At 33.4% G+C, this 16,059-nt stretch overlaps 1 protein-coding gene across 4 annotated transcripts in view; it reads left to right on the forward strand.

Moving 5' to 3' along the window:
* Positions 1–16,059, forward strand: part of LOC134842990 (lysine-specific demethylase 3B-like) — a 49,548-nt gene that overhangs the window by 21,245 nt on the left and 12,244 nt on the right. For 3 of the 4 annotated variants that reach the window (XM_063859565.1, XM_063859567.1, XM_063859568.1), the window contains exon 2: positions 13,666–15,938. In XM_063859565.1, the coding sequence (XP_063715635.1) occupies positions 13,953–15,938 (1,986 nt within the window). In that variant the 5' untranslated portion in view covers positions 13,666–13,952. Of the gene's footprint in view, positions 1–7,411; positions 8,048–13,665; positions 15,939–16,059 lie in introns of those variants that run through there. The other variant, XM_063859566.1, reaches the window with a different exon arrangement.

Consider the following 16,059-nt stretch of genomic DNA (forward strand, 5'->3'; position numbering starts at 1 on the left):
GACTATTCGAAATAAAATACTACTGCTCTCTAAGGACGATTCGAAAAAAAACAGTCCTGCTCTTTAACGACTATTCGAAATAAAATACTTCTGCTCTTTAACGGCTATTCGAAATAAAATACTACTGCTCTTTAACGACTATTCGAAATAAAATACTACTGCTCTTTAACGACTATTCGAAATAAAATACTACTGCTCTTTAAGGACGATTCGAAAAAAACAGTACCGCTCTTTAACGACTATTCGAAATGAAATACTACTGCTCTTTAACGACTATTCGAAAAAAATACTACTAATCTTTAAGGACGATTCGAAAAAACAGTACTGCTCTTTAACGACTATTTGAAATAAAATACTACTGCTCTTTAACGACTATTCGAAATAAAATACTACTGCTCTTTAACGACTATTCGAAATAAAATACTCCTGCTCTTTAACGACTATTCGAAATAAAATACTACTGCTCTTTAAGGACGATTCGAAAAAAACAGTACCGCTCTTTAACGACTATTCGAAATAAAATACTACTGCTCTTTAACGACTATTCGAAAAAAAAAAAATACTACTCTTTAAGGACGATTCGAAAAAAACAGTACTGCTCTTTAACGACTATTCGAAATAAAATACTACTGCTCTTTAATGACTATTCGAAAAAAAATACTACTGCTCTCTAAGGACGATTCGAAAAAAAACAGTCCTGCTCTTTAACGACTATTCGAAATAAAATACTACTGCTCTTTAACGGCTATTCGAAATAAAATACTACTGCTCTTTAACGACTATTCGAAATAAAATACTACTGCTCTTTAACGACTATTCGAAATAAAATACTACTGCTCTTTAAGGACGATTCGAAAAAAACAGTACCGCTCTTTAACGACTATTCGAAATAAAATACTACTGCTCTTTAACGACTATTCGAAAAAAAATACTACTACTCTTTAAGGACGATTCGAAAAAAACAGTACTGCTCTTTAACGACTATTCGAAATAAAATACTACTGCTCTTTAACGACTATTCGAAATAAAATACTACTGCTCTTTAACGGCTATTCGAAATAAAATACTACTGCTCTTTAAGGACGATTCGAAAAAAACAGTACTGCTCTTTAACGACTATTCAAAATAAAATACTACTGCTCTTTAACGACTATTCGACATAAAATACTCCTGCTCTTTAACGACTATTCGAAATAAAATACTACTGCTCTTTAAGGACGATTCGAAAAAAACAGTACCGCTCTTTAACGACTATTCGAAATAAAATACTACTGCTCTTTAACGACTATTCGAAAAAAAATACTACTACTCTTTAAGGACGATTCGAAAAAAACAGTACTGCTCTTTAACGACTATTCGAAAAAAAATACTACTGCTCTCTAAGGACGATTCGAAAAAAAACAGTCCTGCTCTTTAACGACTATTCGAAATAAAATACTACTGCTCTTTAACGGCTATTCGAAATGAAATACTACTGCTCTTTAACGACTATTCGAAATAAAATACTACTGCTCTTTAACGACTATTCGAAATAAAATCCTACTGCTCTTTAAGGACGATTCGAAAAAAACAGTACCGCTCTTTAACGACTATTCGAAATAAAATACTACTGCTCTTTAACGACTATTCGAAAAAAAATACTACTACTCTTTAAGGACGATTCGAAAAAAACAGTACTGCTCTTTAACGACTATTCGAAATAAAATACTACTGCTCTTTAACGACTATTCGAAATAAAATACTACTGCTCTTTAACGGCTATTCGAAATAAAATACTACTGCTCTTTAAGGACGATTCGAAAAAAACAGTACTGCTCTTTAACGACTATTCAAAATAAAATACTACTGCTCTTTAACGACTATTCGAAATAAAATACTCCTGCTCTTTAACGACTATTCGAAATAAAATACTACTGCTCTTTAAGGACGATTCGAAAAAAACAGTACCGGTCTTTAACGACTATTCGAAATAAAATACTACTGCTCTTTAACGACTATTCGAAAAAAATACTACTACTCTTTAAGGACGATTCGAAAAAAACAGTACTGCTCTTTCACGACTATTGGAAATAAAATACTACTGCTCTTTAACGACTATTCGAAATAAAATACTACTGCTCTCTAAGGACGATTCGAAAAAAACAGTCCTGCTCTTTAACGACTATTCGAAATAAAATACTTCTGCTCTTTAACGGCTATTCGAAATAAAATACTACTGCTCTTTAACGACTATTCGAAATAAAATACTACTGCTCTTTAACGACTATTCGAAATAAAATACTACTGCTCTTTAAGGACGACTCGAAAAAAACAGTACCGCTCTTTAACGACTATTCGAAATGAAATACTACTGCTCTTTAACGACTATTCGAAAAAAATACTACTAATCTTTAAGGACGATTCGAAAAAACAGTACTGCTCTTTAACGACTATTTGAAATAAAATACTACTGCTCTTTAACGACTATTCGAAATAAAATACTACTGCTCTTTAACGACTATTCGAAATAAAATACTCCTGCTCTTTAACGACTATTCGAAATAAAATACTACTGCTCTTTAAGGACGATTCGAAAAAAACAGTACCGCTCTTTAACGACTATTCGAAATAAAATACTACTGCTCTTTAACGACTATTCGAAAAAAAATACTACTACTCTTTAAGGACGATTCGAAAAAAACAGTACTGCTCTTTAACGACTATTCGAAATAAAATACTACTGCTCTTTAATGACTATTCGAAAAAAAATACTACTGCTCTCTAAGGACGATTCGAAAAAAAACAGTCCTGCTCTTTAACGACTATTCGCAATAAAATACTACTGCTCTTTAACGGCTATTCGAAATAAAATACTACTGCTCTTTAACGACTATTCGAAATAAAATACTACTGCTCTTTAACGACTATTCGAAATAAAATACTACTGCTCTTTAAGGACGATTCGAAAAAAACAGTACCGCTCTTTAACGACTATTCGAAATAAAATACTACTGCTCTTTAACGACTATTCGAAAAAAATACTACTACTCTTTAAGGACGATTCGAAAAAACAGTACTGCTCTTTAACGACTATTCGAAATAAAATACTACTGCTCTTTAACGACTATTCGAAATAAAATACTACTGCTCTTTAAGGACGATTCGAAAAAAACAGTCCTGCTCTTTAACGACTCTTCGAAATAAAATACTACTGCTCTGTAACGGCTATTCGAAATAAAACACTACTGCTCTTTAAGGACGATTCGAAAAAAGCAGTACTGCTCTTTAACGACTATTCGAAATAAAATACTACTGCTCTTTAACGAACATTCGAAATAAAATACTACTGCTCTTTAACGACTATTCGAAAAAAAACACTACTGCTCTTTAAGGACGATTCGAAAAAAACAGTACCGCTCTTTAACGACTATTCGAAATAAAATACCACTGCTCTTTAACAACTATTCGAGAAAAAAATACTACTACACTTTAAGGACGATTCGAAAAAAACAGTACTGCTCTTTAACGACTATTCGAAATAAAATACTACTGCTCTTTAACGACTATTCGAAATAAAATACTACTGCTCTTTAACGGCTATTCGAAATAAAATACTACTGCTCTTTAAGGACGATTCGAAAAAAACAGTACTGCTCTTTAACGACTATTCAAAATAAAATACTACTGCTCTTTAACGACTATTTGAAATAAATTACTACTGCCCTTTAACGACTATTCGAAATAAAATACTACTGCTCTTTAAGGACGATTCGAAAAAAACAGTACCGCTCTTTAACGACTATTCGAAATAAAATACTACTGCTCTTTAACGACTATTCGAAAAAAAATACTACTACTCTTTAAAGACGATTCGAAAAAAAACAGTACTGCTCTTTAACGGCTATTCGAAATAAAATACTACTGCTCTTTAACGACTATTCGAAATAAAATACTACTGCTCTCTAAGGACGATTCGAAAAAAAACAGTCCTGCTCTTTAACGAAATTTCGAAATAAAATACTACTGCTCTTTAACGGCTATTCGAAATAAAATACTACTGCTCTTTAACGACTATTCGAAATAAAATACTACTGCTCTTTAACGACTATTCGAAAAAAATACTACTGCTCTTTAAGGACGATTCGAAAAAAACAGTAGTACCGCTCTTTAACGACTATTTGAAATAAAATACTACTGCTCTTTAACGACTATTCGAAAAAAAATACTACTACTCTTTAAGGACGATTCGAAAAAACAGTACTGCTCTTTAACGACTTTTCGAAATAAAATACTACTGCTCTTTAACGACTATTCGAAATAAAATACTACTGCTCTTTAAGGACGATTCGAAAAAAAACAGTCCTGCTCTTTAACGACTCTTCGAAATAAAATACTACTGCTCTTTAACGGCTATTCGAAATAAAACACTACTGCTCTTTAAGGACGATTCGAAAAAAGCAGTACTGCTCTTTAACGACTATTCGAAATAAAATACTACTGCTCTTTAACGACTATTCGAAATGAAATACTACTGCTCTTTAAGGACGATTTGAAAAAAAACTGTACCGCTCTTCAACGACTATTCGAAATAAAATGCTACTGCTCTTTAACGACTATTCGAAATAAAATACTACTGCTCTTTAAGGACGATTCGAAAAAAACAGTACTGCTCTTTAACGACTATTCGAAATAAACTACTACTGCTCTTTTACGACTATTCGAAATAAAATACTACTGCTCTTTAACGACTATTCGAAAAAAAAATACTACTGCATTTTAAGGTCGATTCGAAAAAAACAGTACTGCTTTTTAACGACTATTTGAAATAAAATACTACTGCTCTTTAACGACTATTCGAAATAAAATACTACTGATCTATAAGGACGATTCGAAAAAAAAACAGTACCGCTCTTTAACGACTATTCGAAATAAAATACTACTGCTCTTTAACGACTATTCGAAAAAAAAATACTACTGCATTTTAAGGTCGATTCGAAAAAAACAGTACTGCTTTTTAACGACTATTTGAAATAAAATACTACTGCTCTTTAACGACTATTCGAAATAAAATACTACTGATCTATAAGGACGATTCGAAAAAAAAACAGTCCTGCTCTTTAACGACTATTCGAAATAAATTACTACTGCTCTTTAACGGCTATTCGAAATAAAATACTACTGCTCCTTAAGGACGATTCGAAAAAAACAGTACTGCTCTTTAACGACTATTCAAAATAAAATACTACTGCTCTTTAACGAATATTCGAAATAAAATACTACTGCTCTTTAAGGACGATTCGAAAAAAAACAGTAGTGCTCTTTAACGACTTCGAAATAAAATACTACTGCTCTTTAACGACTATTCGAAATAAAATACTACTGCTCTTTAACGACTATTCGAAATAAAATAATACTGCTCTTTAAGGACGATTCGAAAAAAGCAGTACTGCTCTTTAACGACTATTCGAAATAAAATACTACTGTTCTTTAACGAACATTCGAAATAAAATACTACTGCTCTTTATGGACGATTCGAAAAAAAACAGTACTGCTCTTTAACGCCGATTAATATTTCTAATGATTTAAAACCTGTTAAAAAATGGTGAAAAAGCAAAAAATTTGGATTTTTGTTTCAATTTTAATTGTTACTTTTCTTCAAAACAATTGTTTAGAAATGATTTAAAAAACTGTCAAAAATTGGGTACAAAAAAATTTTTTTTATTTCATTTTCAATTCCACCTTTTGTTCGCACGCATTTTCTGAGTGGTAACAGAATAATAAGATAAATTAGCTGGTCTGTATAAAATTTGGATGATTGTAATCACATTTTATTTTGACAAAATTTATAGCGTAATTTTATCCCATTTAAAGTTATAGAGGTCAAGGTAGCTCTAAATTTAACTCCTCAGTATTTTGAAACAAATAGTCGCTGGTGAATATTTGTTTTGGCTTTGAGCTTGGAATATCAATTATTTTGCTGTTAAAAAAAATTTCGCCAAAAAAGCTAGTTAGCGAAAAAAATGGCTTGCAAAAACCATTCTGAGCACAAATATTCTGTCAATTTTTTCCAAATACGTGTTCAACAAAAATATTTCAAGATACCAAAAAAGTGATCCAAAAAAAAGTTGATTCAAGTAAAACAGAAAGTTAAGACAACAAAAATTTGTGCTTAAAGTTTAAAAAAAAAACAACAACGAAAAAGGTCGTGGGAGACGTTGATTTTTAGTTGAATTTCATAATTAGCTAAAAACACTGCCTTATGTCAGTTACTTTGCATTCTACTAGGGTAGTTGGAGCGACAAAGTTTTACAAGAGCTGAAGAGTAAAGAAAGTTAAATTTACTTAATCGTTGCCGAGAAAAAGCAGAAATACTCCAATTTAATCTTTTTTAGAATCAATATTAATCTAATAAACAAATGAATTTCAGATACAATAAATGGTCGTCAAAGCAATCAGATATTTGCGTTGATACAAGCGTTTTTGTGGTTATTGTTTGGATTTTCGAAAAAATTAACGGAATATTTGTGGTCGGATTATTTTTTTTCTGACAGGTTTCGACTCTCAAATTCACAATTCAAACCAAATGTTTACTTCATTTTTGAAGATACCAATACCTTGAGCTCAAATGCTCTGATTTGTTTTATAATTTACAGCGGCTTGAAAAATGTCTGTTTAGCAAAATTTCTTACTTATGTGAAACGTAAACCTTTTTTTAACAACTTTTTCAATTTAAAGAAAGTTTTTTTAAAAAATGAAGTGCAGTTTTAACGTTCACAAGTACCCTGTCACGGTTTTTGTACTTCGAAGCTCGAAACACTTGATATCTTTGCTTTCATGCTTCCTTGTACAGCTTGTAATGATTTTCAAAGTTTTCTATTTTAATTCTTCTTTGTTTGCAATCAAATGACATACAAAATTCCAGCTGCACACGCACACACATATATATATATATATATATATATATATATATATATATATATATATATATATATATGTCGTGGAAAAAACCATTCCGAGCACAAATATTTTGTCACGTTCTTCCAAATTCTTCCGATTCACATAGGGCGCGCAGTCAAAATAAAATGTATATATAAGCTTAATTTTGATTGTGTTAATTTCGTTTAATTTTTTATCTGAATTTTGACCTCAATAAAATGCTGAAGGTTTTAAGCTGATGTCATTAAACTTGCTAAACACAAATCTCAGTAACTTGAGAATATTTTCAGTGGTCTTTAAACTCAATCGAGTTCGTTCACATTTTGTCCAAAAGGTCTTCACAACTTCTGATTCGTTCATTTTGGTAATAATGTTTAGTGTACTCAAGTTGTGACGTTTCTTTCTACAAAGCTTTGACTTTGAGTTAAACTCGAAAAGGTTCTTCAAATTTATTTATAGTTTTGGTGGTTTTCAGAGCAAAGCTGCCTGTCATGTATAGCGTTTCTGTTTTAATTTTATAATATATTTCATAATGGTTTCAAGTTTTATTGTGCGTACTAAAGTCGGTTTGCTTTTAGTCTTTTGGTTTTATATTTATTATGAAAACAAAATAAATGATTCATCAGCCGTATTATAATAGAATAGTTGTAAATGTTAGTCTTGCCGCTGAAAAGTGCAATGACCTAATTTGAATAAATCATTGAAGGTGTTTGTTTTAGTTAAACGCAAAGTCGTCAAAACGACCATTGGTCAAATTTATACAGTAGATCAAGCAGTCAAAAACCTAAAGGTCTTCTGGTATACATTCTTGAACAAACAATTCCCCATCATAACTTAGATCTACTTAACGCAGGTTCACTGAACTGTCTAATTCTGTTTACTGTTAATAAAATACGGACTGAATCTTTCGACTTTAACCCCTCAATCAGAGTTACCAACTTAAAATCTAATTCTATTTCACAGCTGAACAAATGTTCAAGTCGGACAGACCAATTGCTAAACTTATATTTCAACAAGAGCAAGTTATCGAGTTTACTTCAAACAAAATCAGTCCGCTGGTTTAATTGGTTTAAAAATGAAATTATGTCTAAATTGTGAAATTGAAATAGCGACTACAATCGTACAAACAGAGGTAAGATTTTCCTGACAATTGTTCCCAAAATTTATATATATCTTTTTTGCCCAATTTTTTTTTGTACTAAAACTATCTACTCAATTTTTTTGACATTTATTCATTTAACTGATCCAGATTTCTATTAATTTTCTGTTGTACAGGCACAATTTTTTGTACTATTGAATTCTAATCATGCATTTCTATTTTTAACTAACCCAAATTTTATAACGGAGACAACTAAAAAATTTCATGTCATCAAAAACATAATCGTACAAACGAGTAGCCAGGTGCTGCGCTGGAAGCCCCTTAAACTCAGATAAAGTTATTCTGCGAAAAATAGGTGCTTTTTGGGTTTTTTTTACGCACTGCGCCCAATTTTTGTAATTTTGCAATTTGGTAGTATTTATTGTATAAATGCAGAGAATAAAACTGTGATCGCGCTGATTCGGTTGGTTAATACAAATGCGATCATTTTAATTTTTAACCGATTTCTAACAATGCCGAATTTTAAGCAGATGTTATAAAAAGGCATTTTTTCCTGTAGCTATTTTCTGTATTTTTTATCTGGTCCGGGTAAAACTCAGCAGGTTATTTGAAACTTTAAATAATGAACCATTTTTCATTATTCAAGGTTTCAAAAGTTTTGAAAACTTAAATAATTTTCCAAATAGTTAATATTTGTAGCTAATTCTTAAAAATTGCTTCTTTTATTTAAAACTGTGAACAAAATTTTGAAAAGGTGCTAAAATTTGATCGGCTAATTCTAGCAAAACAGTTTTATTTCAAGATATTGTAATTTTATTTTTTGGGTGGAATACGTAAAAATATTGTGTCTTTTGACTAAACAGAATCGAACTTTTTCATTTGTAAAAGTTCAACAATGACTACCATATTCGAAATGGCTTCAAATAATTTCCAGATAATAAAGTTAAATAAATATTTTCGGTTTTGGTTTTCTAGGATTGTTAGTTGAAATAAGTACAAACAGCAAGAAAAGTAAATCAAACTAATTGTTGACATTTTTGAACTGCATGTTTTCTGGGGCTGTATATATTCGCCGAAAACTGTATTAGACAAAAATTAAAATAAAAGTGTTAATATTAAAAAAAGTTTTAATAAAAAAAGTGTATAATTTTAAAATCCTCTAATTGTCCCGACGAAGTTGACAGACTACAAAGCCATTGTCGGTTCCAGATAACCGGCTCTAGTTTTTGTAAGTAAGCTTGCAACGCGTTGGTGCTACTGCAGTGGTCACGATTTTATTGTTGATTTGCTGTTTGAACAAAATTAGATGTTTTTAGTATGTAGCAGTGGAAAGTCGTTATTAATCACATACCATTTCTGCTAATATGTACGCTTTTCAATCAAAGTTTTTGCCTAACGTTAAAGTTTTTGTTTCACCGAATATAGTTTTCGCCCCCATGTTTCCTACAGAAATTGTTGTCATCTCTAATATTTTTGATCTACAAAAACTGTTTATTTAAAAGCCTTAATTTAGCCAGCCGGCTCCAAATTTGAATCAACCATAGTAAATTTGAATTAACGGCCCAAAATTACTATCTTGAACATCTTCAACTTAAAAAATGCATGTGAATTAATCTATTCGCATGCGTTTTTTTTCAGTTGAAGATGTTGAAATGGTAATTTTGGGCCGGTGATTCAAAATATCGGGACAAAAAACCTAATTGAAAACTTAAACTGCAATTTTCCCAAATTACTGAGACAGAAGTTGATTAGAATTTTGTCTCAGAGTTAATATGGTGCAATTTTTTTGCGAAGTTCGGACCCAAATGTTATCTTTAAGAGTGGGTAATTTTTGCCTTTTTTTTAGTAAATCAAGAGTTAAGCCATAACCACTGGGTCAACTGTTAAGCACTTTATATCAATGTGACCCTCTTATGAAACCAATAGAGTTTATAAGTTGTATACAGAAACCAATCAATGTCTTGTTCAACTCTTGAAGCCTTGAGTTTGTATTATCTTTGTTCCTATTCATGGAATGGCATATAAAAATGGTTTTGAATGTTTCTTTTTGAAAATGTAGGTGCTTTTAACAATTGAAAGCATCTAAATTTTAAAAGAAGCACGTCAAATTAAAAATCAATTCTTATAGGCCGTTTTGTGAAAAGAAAAAATAATAATACGTATTCATGGCTGTTTTTTTTCAGATTTCTTCTAAAGCCTGCTGAGATATTGTCATTATATGAGACGCTTCGTCCGACTTTAAACCTTTCTATTCCATTTTTCAAAACGATAAAAAGAACTATGGCCAAAATAATGGGTAAATCTGAGGTATTTAGGGAATTTTTTTGTTATCAAAATTTTTCATAGTAGCAGTAGTGGATTTAGGGGGGCAGATGCACCCCCCAGGGAGTCGACCCCGTCGACCCAAAAGATTCCCCTTGTACTGTTTTGAGAAATCGATTTTTCGCAGACTACATTTTTTCTTGTGGAGCCTTCGGCGTCAATATGTAGTAATTGAGAGGGGGGATTTTTTTGTCATAATTTTCCAAAAAGTGCCCAAAAACACTTTTTTGGCCTGCTTTTTTAAATTTTGCTTGCGCCGCAGAAAATTTGGTCAAAATATGGTTTTTTTTCTAGTGATATGGGAGAACTCAGAAAATCAATTTGGTCGAGTTAAAAAAATTTTTGACTTTTTTAAAAATCGGCCTCCTCCCCTTCTGAGAAAATCTTAGATCCACCATTGTATACTGGTACAATTTTGAGTCTATTAGTGTGATTTTCCACGAAAAAAAAATGCAATTCTTTTGAAAGAAGATGAAAAAAAGTTCTATTAATGGAAACTTGGAAAGTCTTTTACACAAAATTAACTTGTTTCAGGGGAGCAATCTTAGTTCAAGTCAGGTTATATACAAGTGTAGTTTGTTTAGATCTGAATTTATTTTAAAGTTCATATCTGGATGATTTCGTTTTCCACTACGCAGTTAATTGTCAGAAATGTTTTGTGAATGGAGTTAATCTGTATGGTTACTAAAAGTTCAAGATATTCATCTGTTAAAAGATAATAAAACATTGATGGCAAAAAGGATTCTTTTTTTTAATAATGGAAAATTTTGGTTGCAAAATTTTTTAACCAAAAATGGGTATTGTTGATTTTTGAGTAATAAATTTCTTGTTCTACAAGGCCAGGTTGATAAATTTGAAGTTGAATGATTGGTTCTAAAAGCCGAAATTTAATTCTTCTTGTTAGCCTCCTACCAACTCCAAAAAGCGCAAAAAGGAGGGAAAATGATAAGATATTTTTTTATCATTTTTTTCGTTGTTTTTGTTCAAAATTTCAAAGAAGGTGATAAAATACTTGGCTCTGTTGTTTTTTTCTTCAAAACAGCCGTTTTTGATGAGGTTCTGTCTGCATCTGAAAGTTAGTAATGCCTTAAGTTCGAACTTAGGATGTTTCGCCGGTGGTTATTTTTTTGCAAAGTTATTTGCGTTTGAAAATCGCTGTGTTTTCTACTGAGGTTCTATCGACGAGAAGAACTATGATTTAGGCTATGTTTTCCTTTGACGACGTTGATTTTCTCAAGGAAAGCTCATATAATAATGAAGCCCCAGTGATCGTTATTCGGATTCCAAAAAACTTTCAAAACAATTGTCTCAGTGTTGAGAAATAATGGTGTAATTTTTTTAAAATCTGACTTTTTTCATCAATTTCAGTCGCTGTTTACTAAAATTTAACACGACAAAGGAGAAACAAGACTTAATGTTTATCGTGGCAAATCCCCGACTACTTTTTGAGGACTAAGAAAAAATTAAAATATTTTTATCACCCACACACGCTATTTAAAATACAATGGAAGATACATAGCGTCTCGTATCGTATTAAAAAAGATCGAATGGCTGGCCTCTATTCAATTTGGAATGATTTAGTTTGCAGTTTTGTTATGAGAAAGCAACTTATCGCGCGTTGACAATTTTCAAACCCCCTTAACTTTACAAAAAAAGACCACTTGAGCGCAAAACAATATTATCTTTTAGACGGTATAAAAGTTTAGTCAAAAACTTTTTTTTAAAAGTCGAATTAGACAATAAAAAACGTGAACCGAAGCATAAATATTTTGCCACATTTTTCGCAAGTCAGAAAAAACAACCACGTTTTTTTCTTAAATCAGTGTGTTCGAAACATGCAACCGGCTATCCTTATTCAATTGAGAGTTTTAGTAAGAAATATCCGGCTTTTTTGATGTTTTTTGGCTCTTTCATTGTTTGTACAGTTTAAGCGGGATATTTTGTCCTCGATTAGTAATGTACACAGATTGTTGTTCGGACCATTGAAAATGAGGAGAAACTTTGTATTCGGGTGTGTCTTAGTGTTTTTTTTTGTTTTCCACGCAAACGCAGGCACGACAAATAGTCATCAGAATGGGTTGAGTGATATATCATAATGAAGTTTTTTCAGTCGTGATTCGAATGACATTTAAAATTTTCCAAACAATTTTCCGGTTTTTTTTTTGATTTTGCGTCGAATTTTGAGCGAGAGAAGCGAGCGAGTAAGCTTATTACGTTTTTCAACCAAGAGAACTTGCCATAAACAATCATCGAATTGGTAATAGTGATATATCATATCAAGCCCATTTTGCCCTTATTTGAACATTTTAAAATAATTTTCGAAATGTTGTCCCAATGTTGAGAGAAACTGGTTTAAAGTTTGTTAGTTTTAGTTCAATTTCGCGCGAGTAAAGCAAGCGAGCATACATTTTATAGAAGGATAGGCCATGAATTTTTTAGTTTTACTTCAGTGAAAGTATTTTTAAAAGTTTTTTCAGCGCGGTCTTGACCATAAAAAAAATCAACAATTCCAAAAAATATCTGCAAATTTGGATTTTTTTCTTCTTTTTTAATGATCTTTCTTTTTGTTTTTTCTTTTGAAAAGATTAAAGCCCATTTTGCCTGTATTACTATGATTGTCAATTATGCCTAAGCTCTAAGCTTTGTCAGGTCCTTCTATTACAACACGCACAAAACAGCGATACTAGTTTGCAAAAAAAAGAGAGACAAAATCTATGATTTTTATAAGAATATGGTCAGAACATTCTGTGCTACTGGCTACCCTTGTTTTCTATTGTTGATGGACAATGTTTTAAAAAAATTTTAAAGCAAGTTATATTTACCCAAATATTAATTTCTTCCCACTAGTTTTCATCAGATAGACTTCAACTAAATTTATTTTCTTGTCAAATCTGAGCCATAGGAAACAAACAAACGAAACATAGTTTTTCTGCAAATTTCAATGCAATCCAAAACTCGGTTTTATTAGAATAGTAAAATTTATCGGCATTTAAGTAGTTTAGCCTGTCTGAGTTTTATCCATCAGTAATATGACCTTCAGTAGAAGTAGTTTCAAATCTGGTTAATTGGTTCCCTCTCTTACTACAGACGTGGGTGAAAATGTTTTTCTTTAAGAGATGTGTTTAGAAGGTTCAATAATCATATGTGCTCAACCGTTGAATTTTCGATGTAGTTTTTCATTGTCCATGTGATTTTCCTTACTAGATGCTATAGGGTTATTGTTACAAAATCTGCAGTTTCTAAAATGATGAAGTTGTTCTTGAAATTGTCTGATAGAAAGATAAAGTTTTTGCTTGTTAAAGAAAGATTGAAGGACTTTTGTGTTTCAGCTTGAACGACCTTGAGTTGTCAAAAATTCCTCTGGAACCAATTGACTTTTGCGCAACCGGCCTTTGCCTAACCAACTTTTCTTCAACATATTAGCAGATTTGACCTTGATTTCTGGTTTTCGAAGAAGTGAACATGAAAATTGAATGAAGGCCAGCTGTCAACATGACCTTGAATATTTAAACCATCAGAGAATCAGCGCCCTTATTCCCACTTACATTGAAGTTGGACTATCAATTAGAGGCATTGCTTTGAATTTTAACATCTAGAGGAGATTGATTCACTTGAAATGGAAGAGCAAATTCGTCAATCTAACCGGGAATTGATTGCCCTGAGTCGTTTGCCAGCCGCTTTACCCGGTGGTGAAAACCCGAGCCAGAGTCCTTATGATGAAACCGGGTTTCTGAATAAAGAGACACAAGAGCTTCTTAGGCGATTTGCAGCTACCCAGGAAAGACAGCACTCGCTTGGACTGTCACTGACCGGACCTCCGAATCACATGTCGCCCGTATCCAGTTATGGACCCCTATCAAGTCCAAGAAATTTTAACTCCCATTTCTCATCTAATGGAATAAGCCCGAGCAGATCAGAGAACGGACGCATTCTGGAGCACGAACAGTTAAACTCATTGGGAACGAATGTAAGAAGAAACCTTCAAATGATATCGCCGACCGAAATTAACCAATTGTCGCCAGGCGCTGGAGCTTCTACTATATCCTTTGGAAACCCTGGTAAGACTCCATCAAGTTATATGAATTCCCAACAGCAAGTAGCTCAGCTTTCGAATGACCTCGCAATGAACTCTTTACTTCGGGCTGCAGAAGAAGCCAATAGCGAAATGAGCAATGCCGCCATGAACTCAGTTCTACAAGAAACATTTCTTAGATCTTTGAACGGAGTACGAGTCCAGCCCGGGACTCCTAGAGGTTCTATCGATGCTACTCAAGCATTGACAACTACTTTGCAGACTCAGTATTTGAATCAACTTTTGCTTCCTCACATTTTGGCCGCACAAGCACAGGCCATGTCTAATGCAGCTCATCCTTCGCCGTATAACGCTAACATACCTCCAATGCCTGCTTTATTGTCCTCAGCCAATCATGTAGCTCCAAGCAACATCTCACCTGTTGGGGCGAACGTATCTTCTTCAAGCTCCAACTTAAAAAATCCGAGCCCAGCTCTAGCGCTTTTAGCCCAACAGAACCCGTTACTGTTGCAAAGTCTGACAGCGAATAGCCACCAGCACGGTCCAACAGTTAGTCGTTCATCAACACTTAACGTTGTCAATATTTCGCCGACTAGTGGTGCCGATTACAATCGAGATACAATTTTGCTAGACTTAACGTCTCACAAAAGATCGGTTATTACCCCTACGGCTTCTAAAAACCTAAGCGAAGCGCCAACTATAATAGTTAATCCAAAAGCTGAAGTAAGAGTCCAGCATATGGATGGATCTCTTCGTGAAATGCGACGTTCCTCCGATCCTGTTTTGAGTGGAATTGAATCTGTTAATGCCGACCCGAACTTAGAGTCTGAGAAGTTCTCGCGGATGCACCAAGGACTACTAGTCCCCGCAGTAACTGTATCGCCAAACAATCACGAAGCGAATCGACACGAATCGCTGCAGAAATCCGAAGCCGAGGTGCCGAAAAACGAGAAGGACACCTTAGTCGCGATAATTCAAAAGAATATCATGGGCCAGTTGCATAACCCGCGTAGGGATTCGGTTATTACCAACGGTAGTAACCAGAAAATCAATAACTTGGTTATAAATGATGCGAGGGTCAACGAAAACCCAGACTCGTTTCCAGGAAATTCAGGTCGGCAAAGTGGAAGCATAAATGTTTTAGATAGTTTGTTTAAAAGTAGCCCAGCTAATATCGCAAATGCAAAATCACAAGTTAGAAAGCGTAAGCATCGAGCTCGAGAAACGGTCACCGCTTCGGAGATTTTTAACGACGAGTCATCCCGAAGTGGGAGCAGCTCGCCTTCCGTTCATCCGGGATACCAGTCGCCGGCGCTTATGAGAAATGAGAACACCTTGATCTCGGCTCTCGCTTCTGACAACGGGGACAAAGTGTCGGCTATTTTGCAGAACGGAAGTGTAAATGTGCAAAGACAAGGTTCGTCCCCCCAACCGAATGGGACTGGGGGTGTGAATGGAGTGTCGAAACACGTGAATTTCAAGAAGAATTGGGCGGTGCAATATCAGAGACAGGAAACTGCACCCGACGTGAACAGCAATCAGGGATTCGTGAACAATGAAAATTCAACGGTCAGTTTTTTAGGATCATAATTAATCTACTTTCCGGCATTTTCATATCCCATCCCACCTATCGATAGGAATAATTAGATAGTGGGACTCAATTTTTGCAAACTTTGACCCAATCATTTTT

Source organism: Symsagittifera roscoffensis, chromosome 3, assembly GCF_963678635.1.
Source record: "Symsagittifera roscoffensis chromosome 3, txSymRosc1.1, whole genome shotgun sequence".
NCBI lineage: Eukaryota > Metazoa > Xenacoelomorpha > Acoela > Convolutidae > Symsagittifera > Symsagittifera roscoffensis.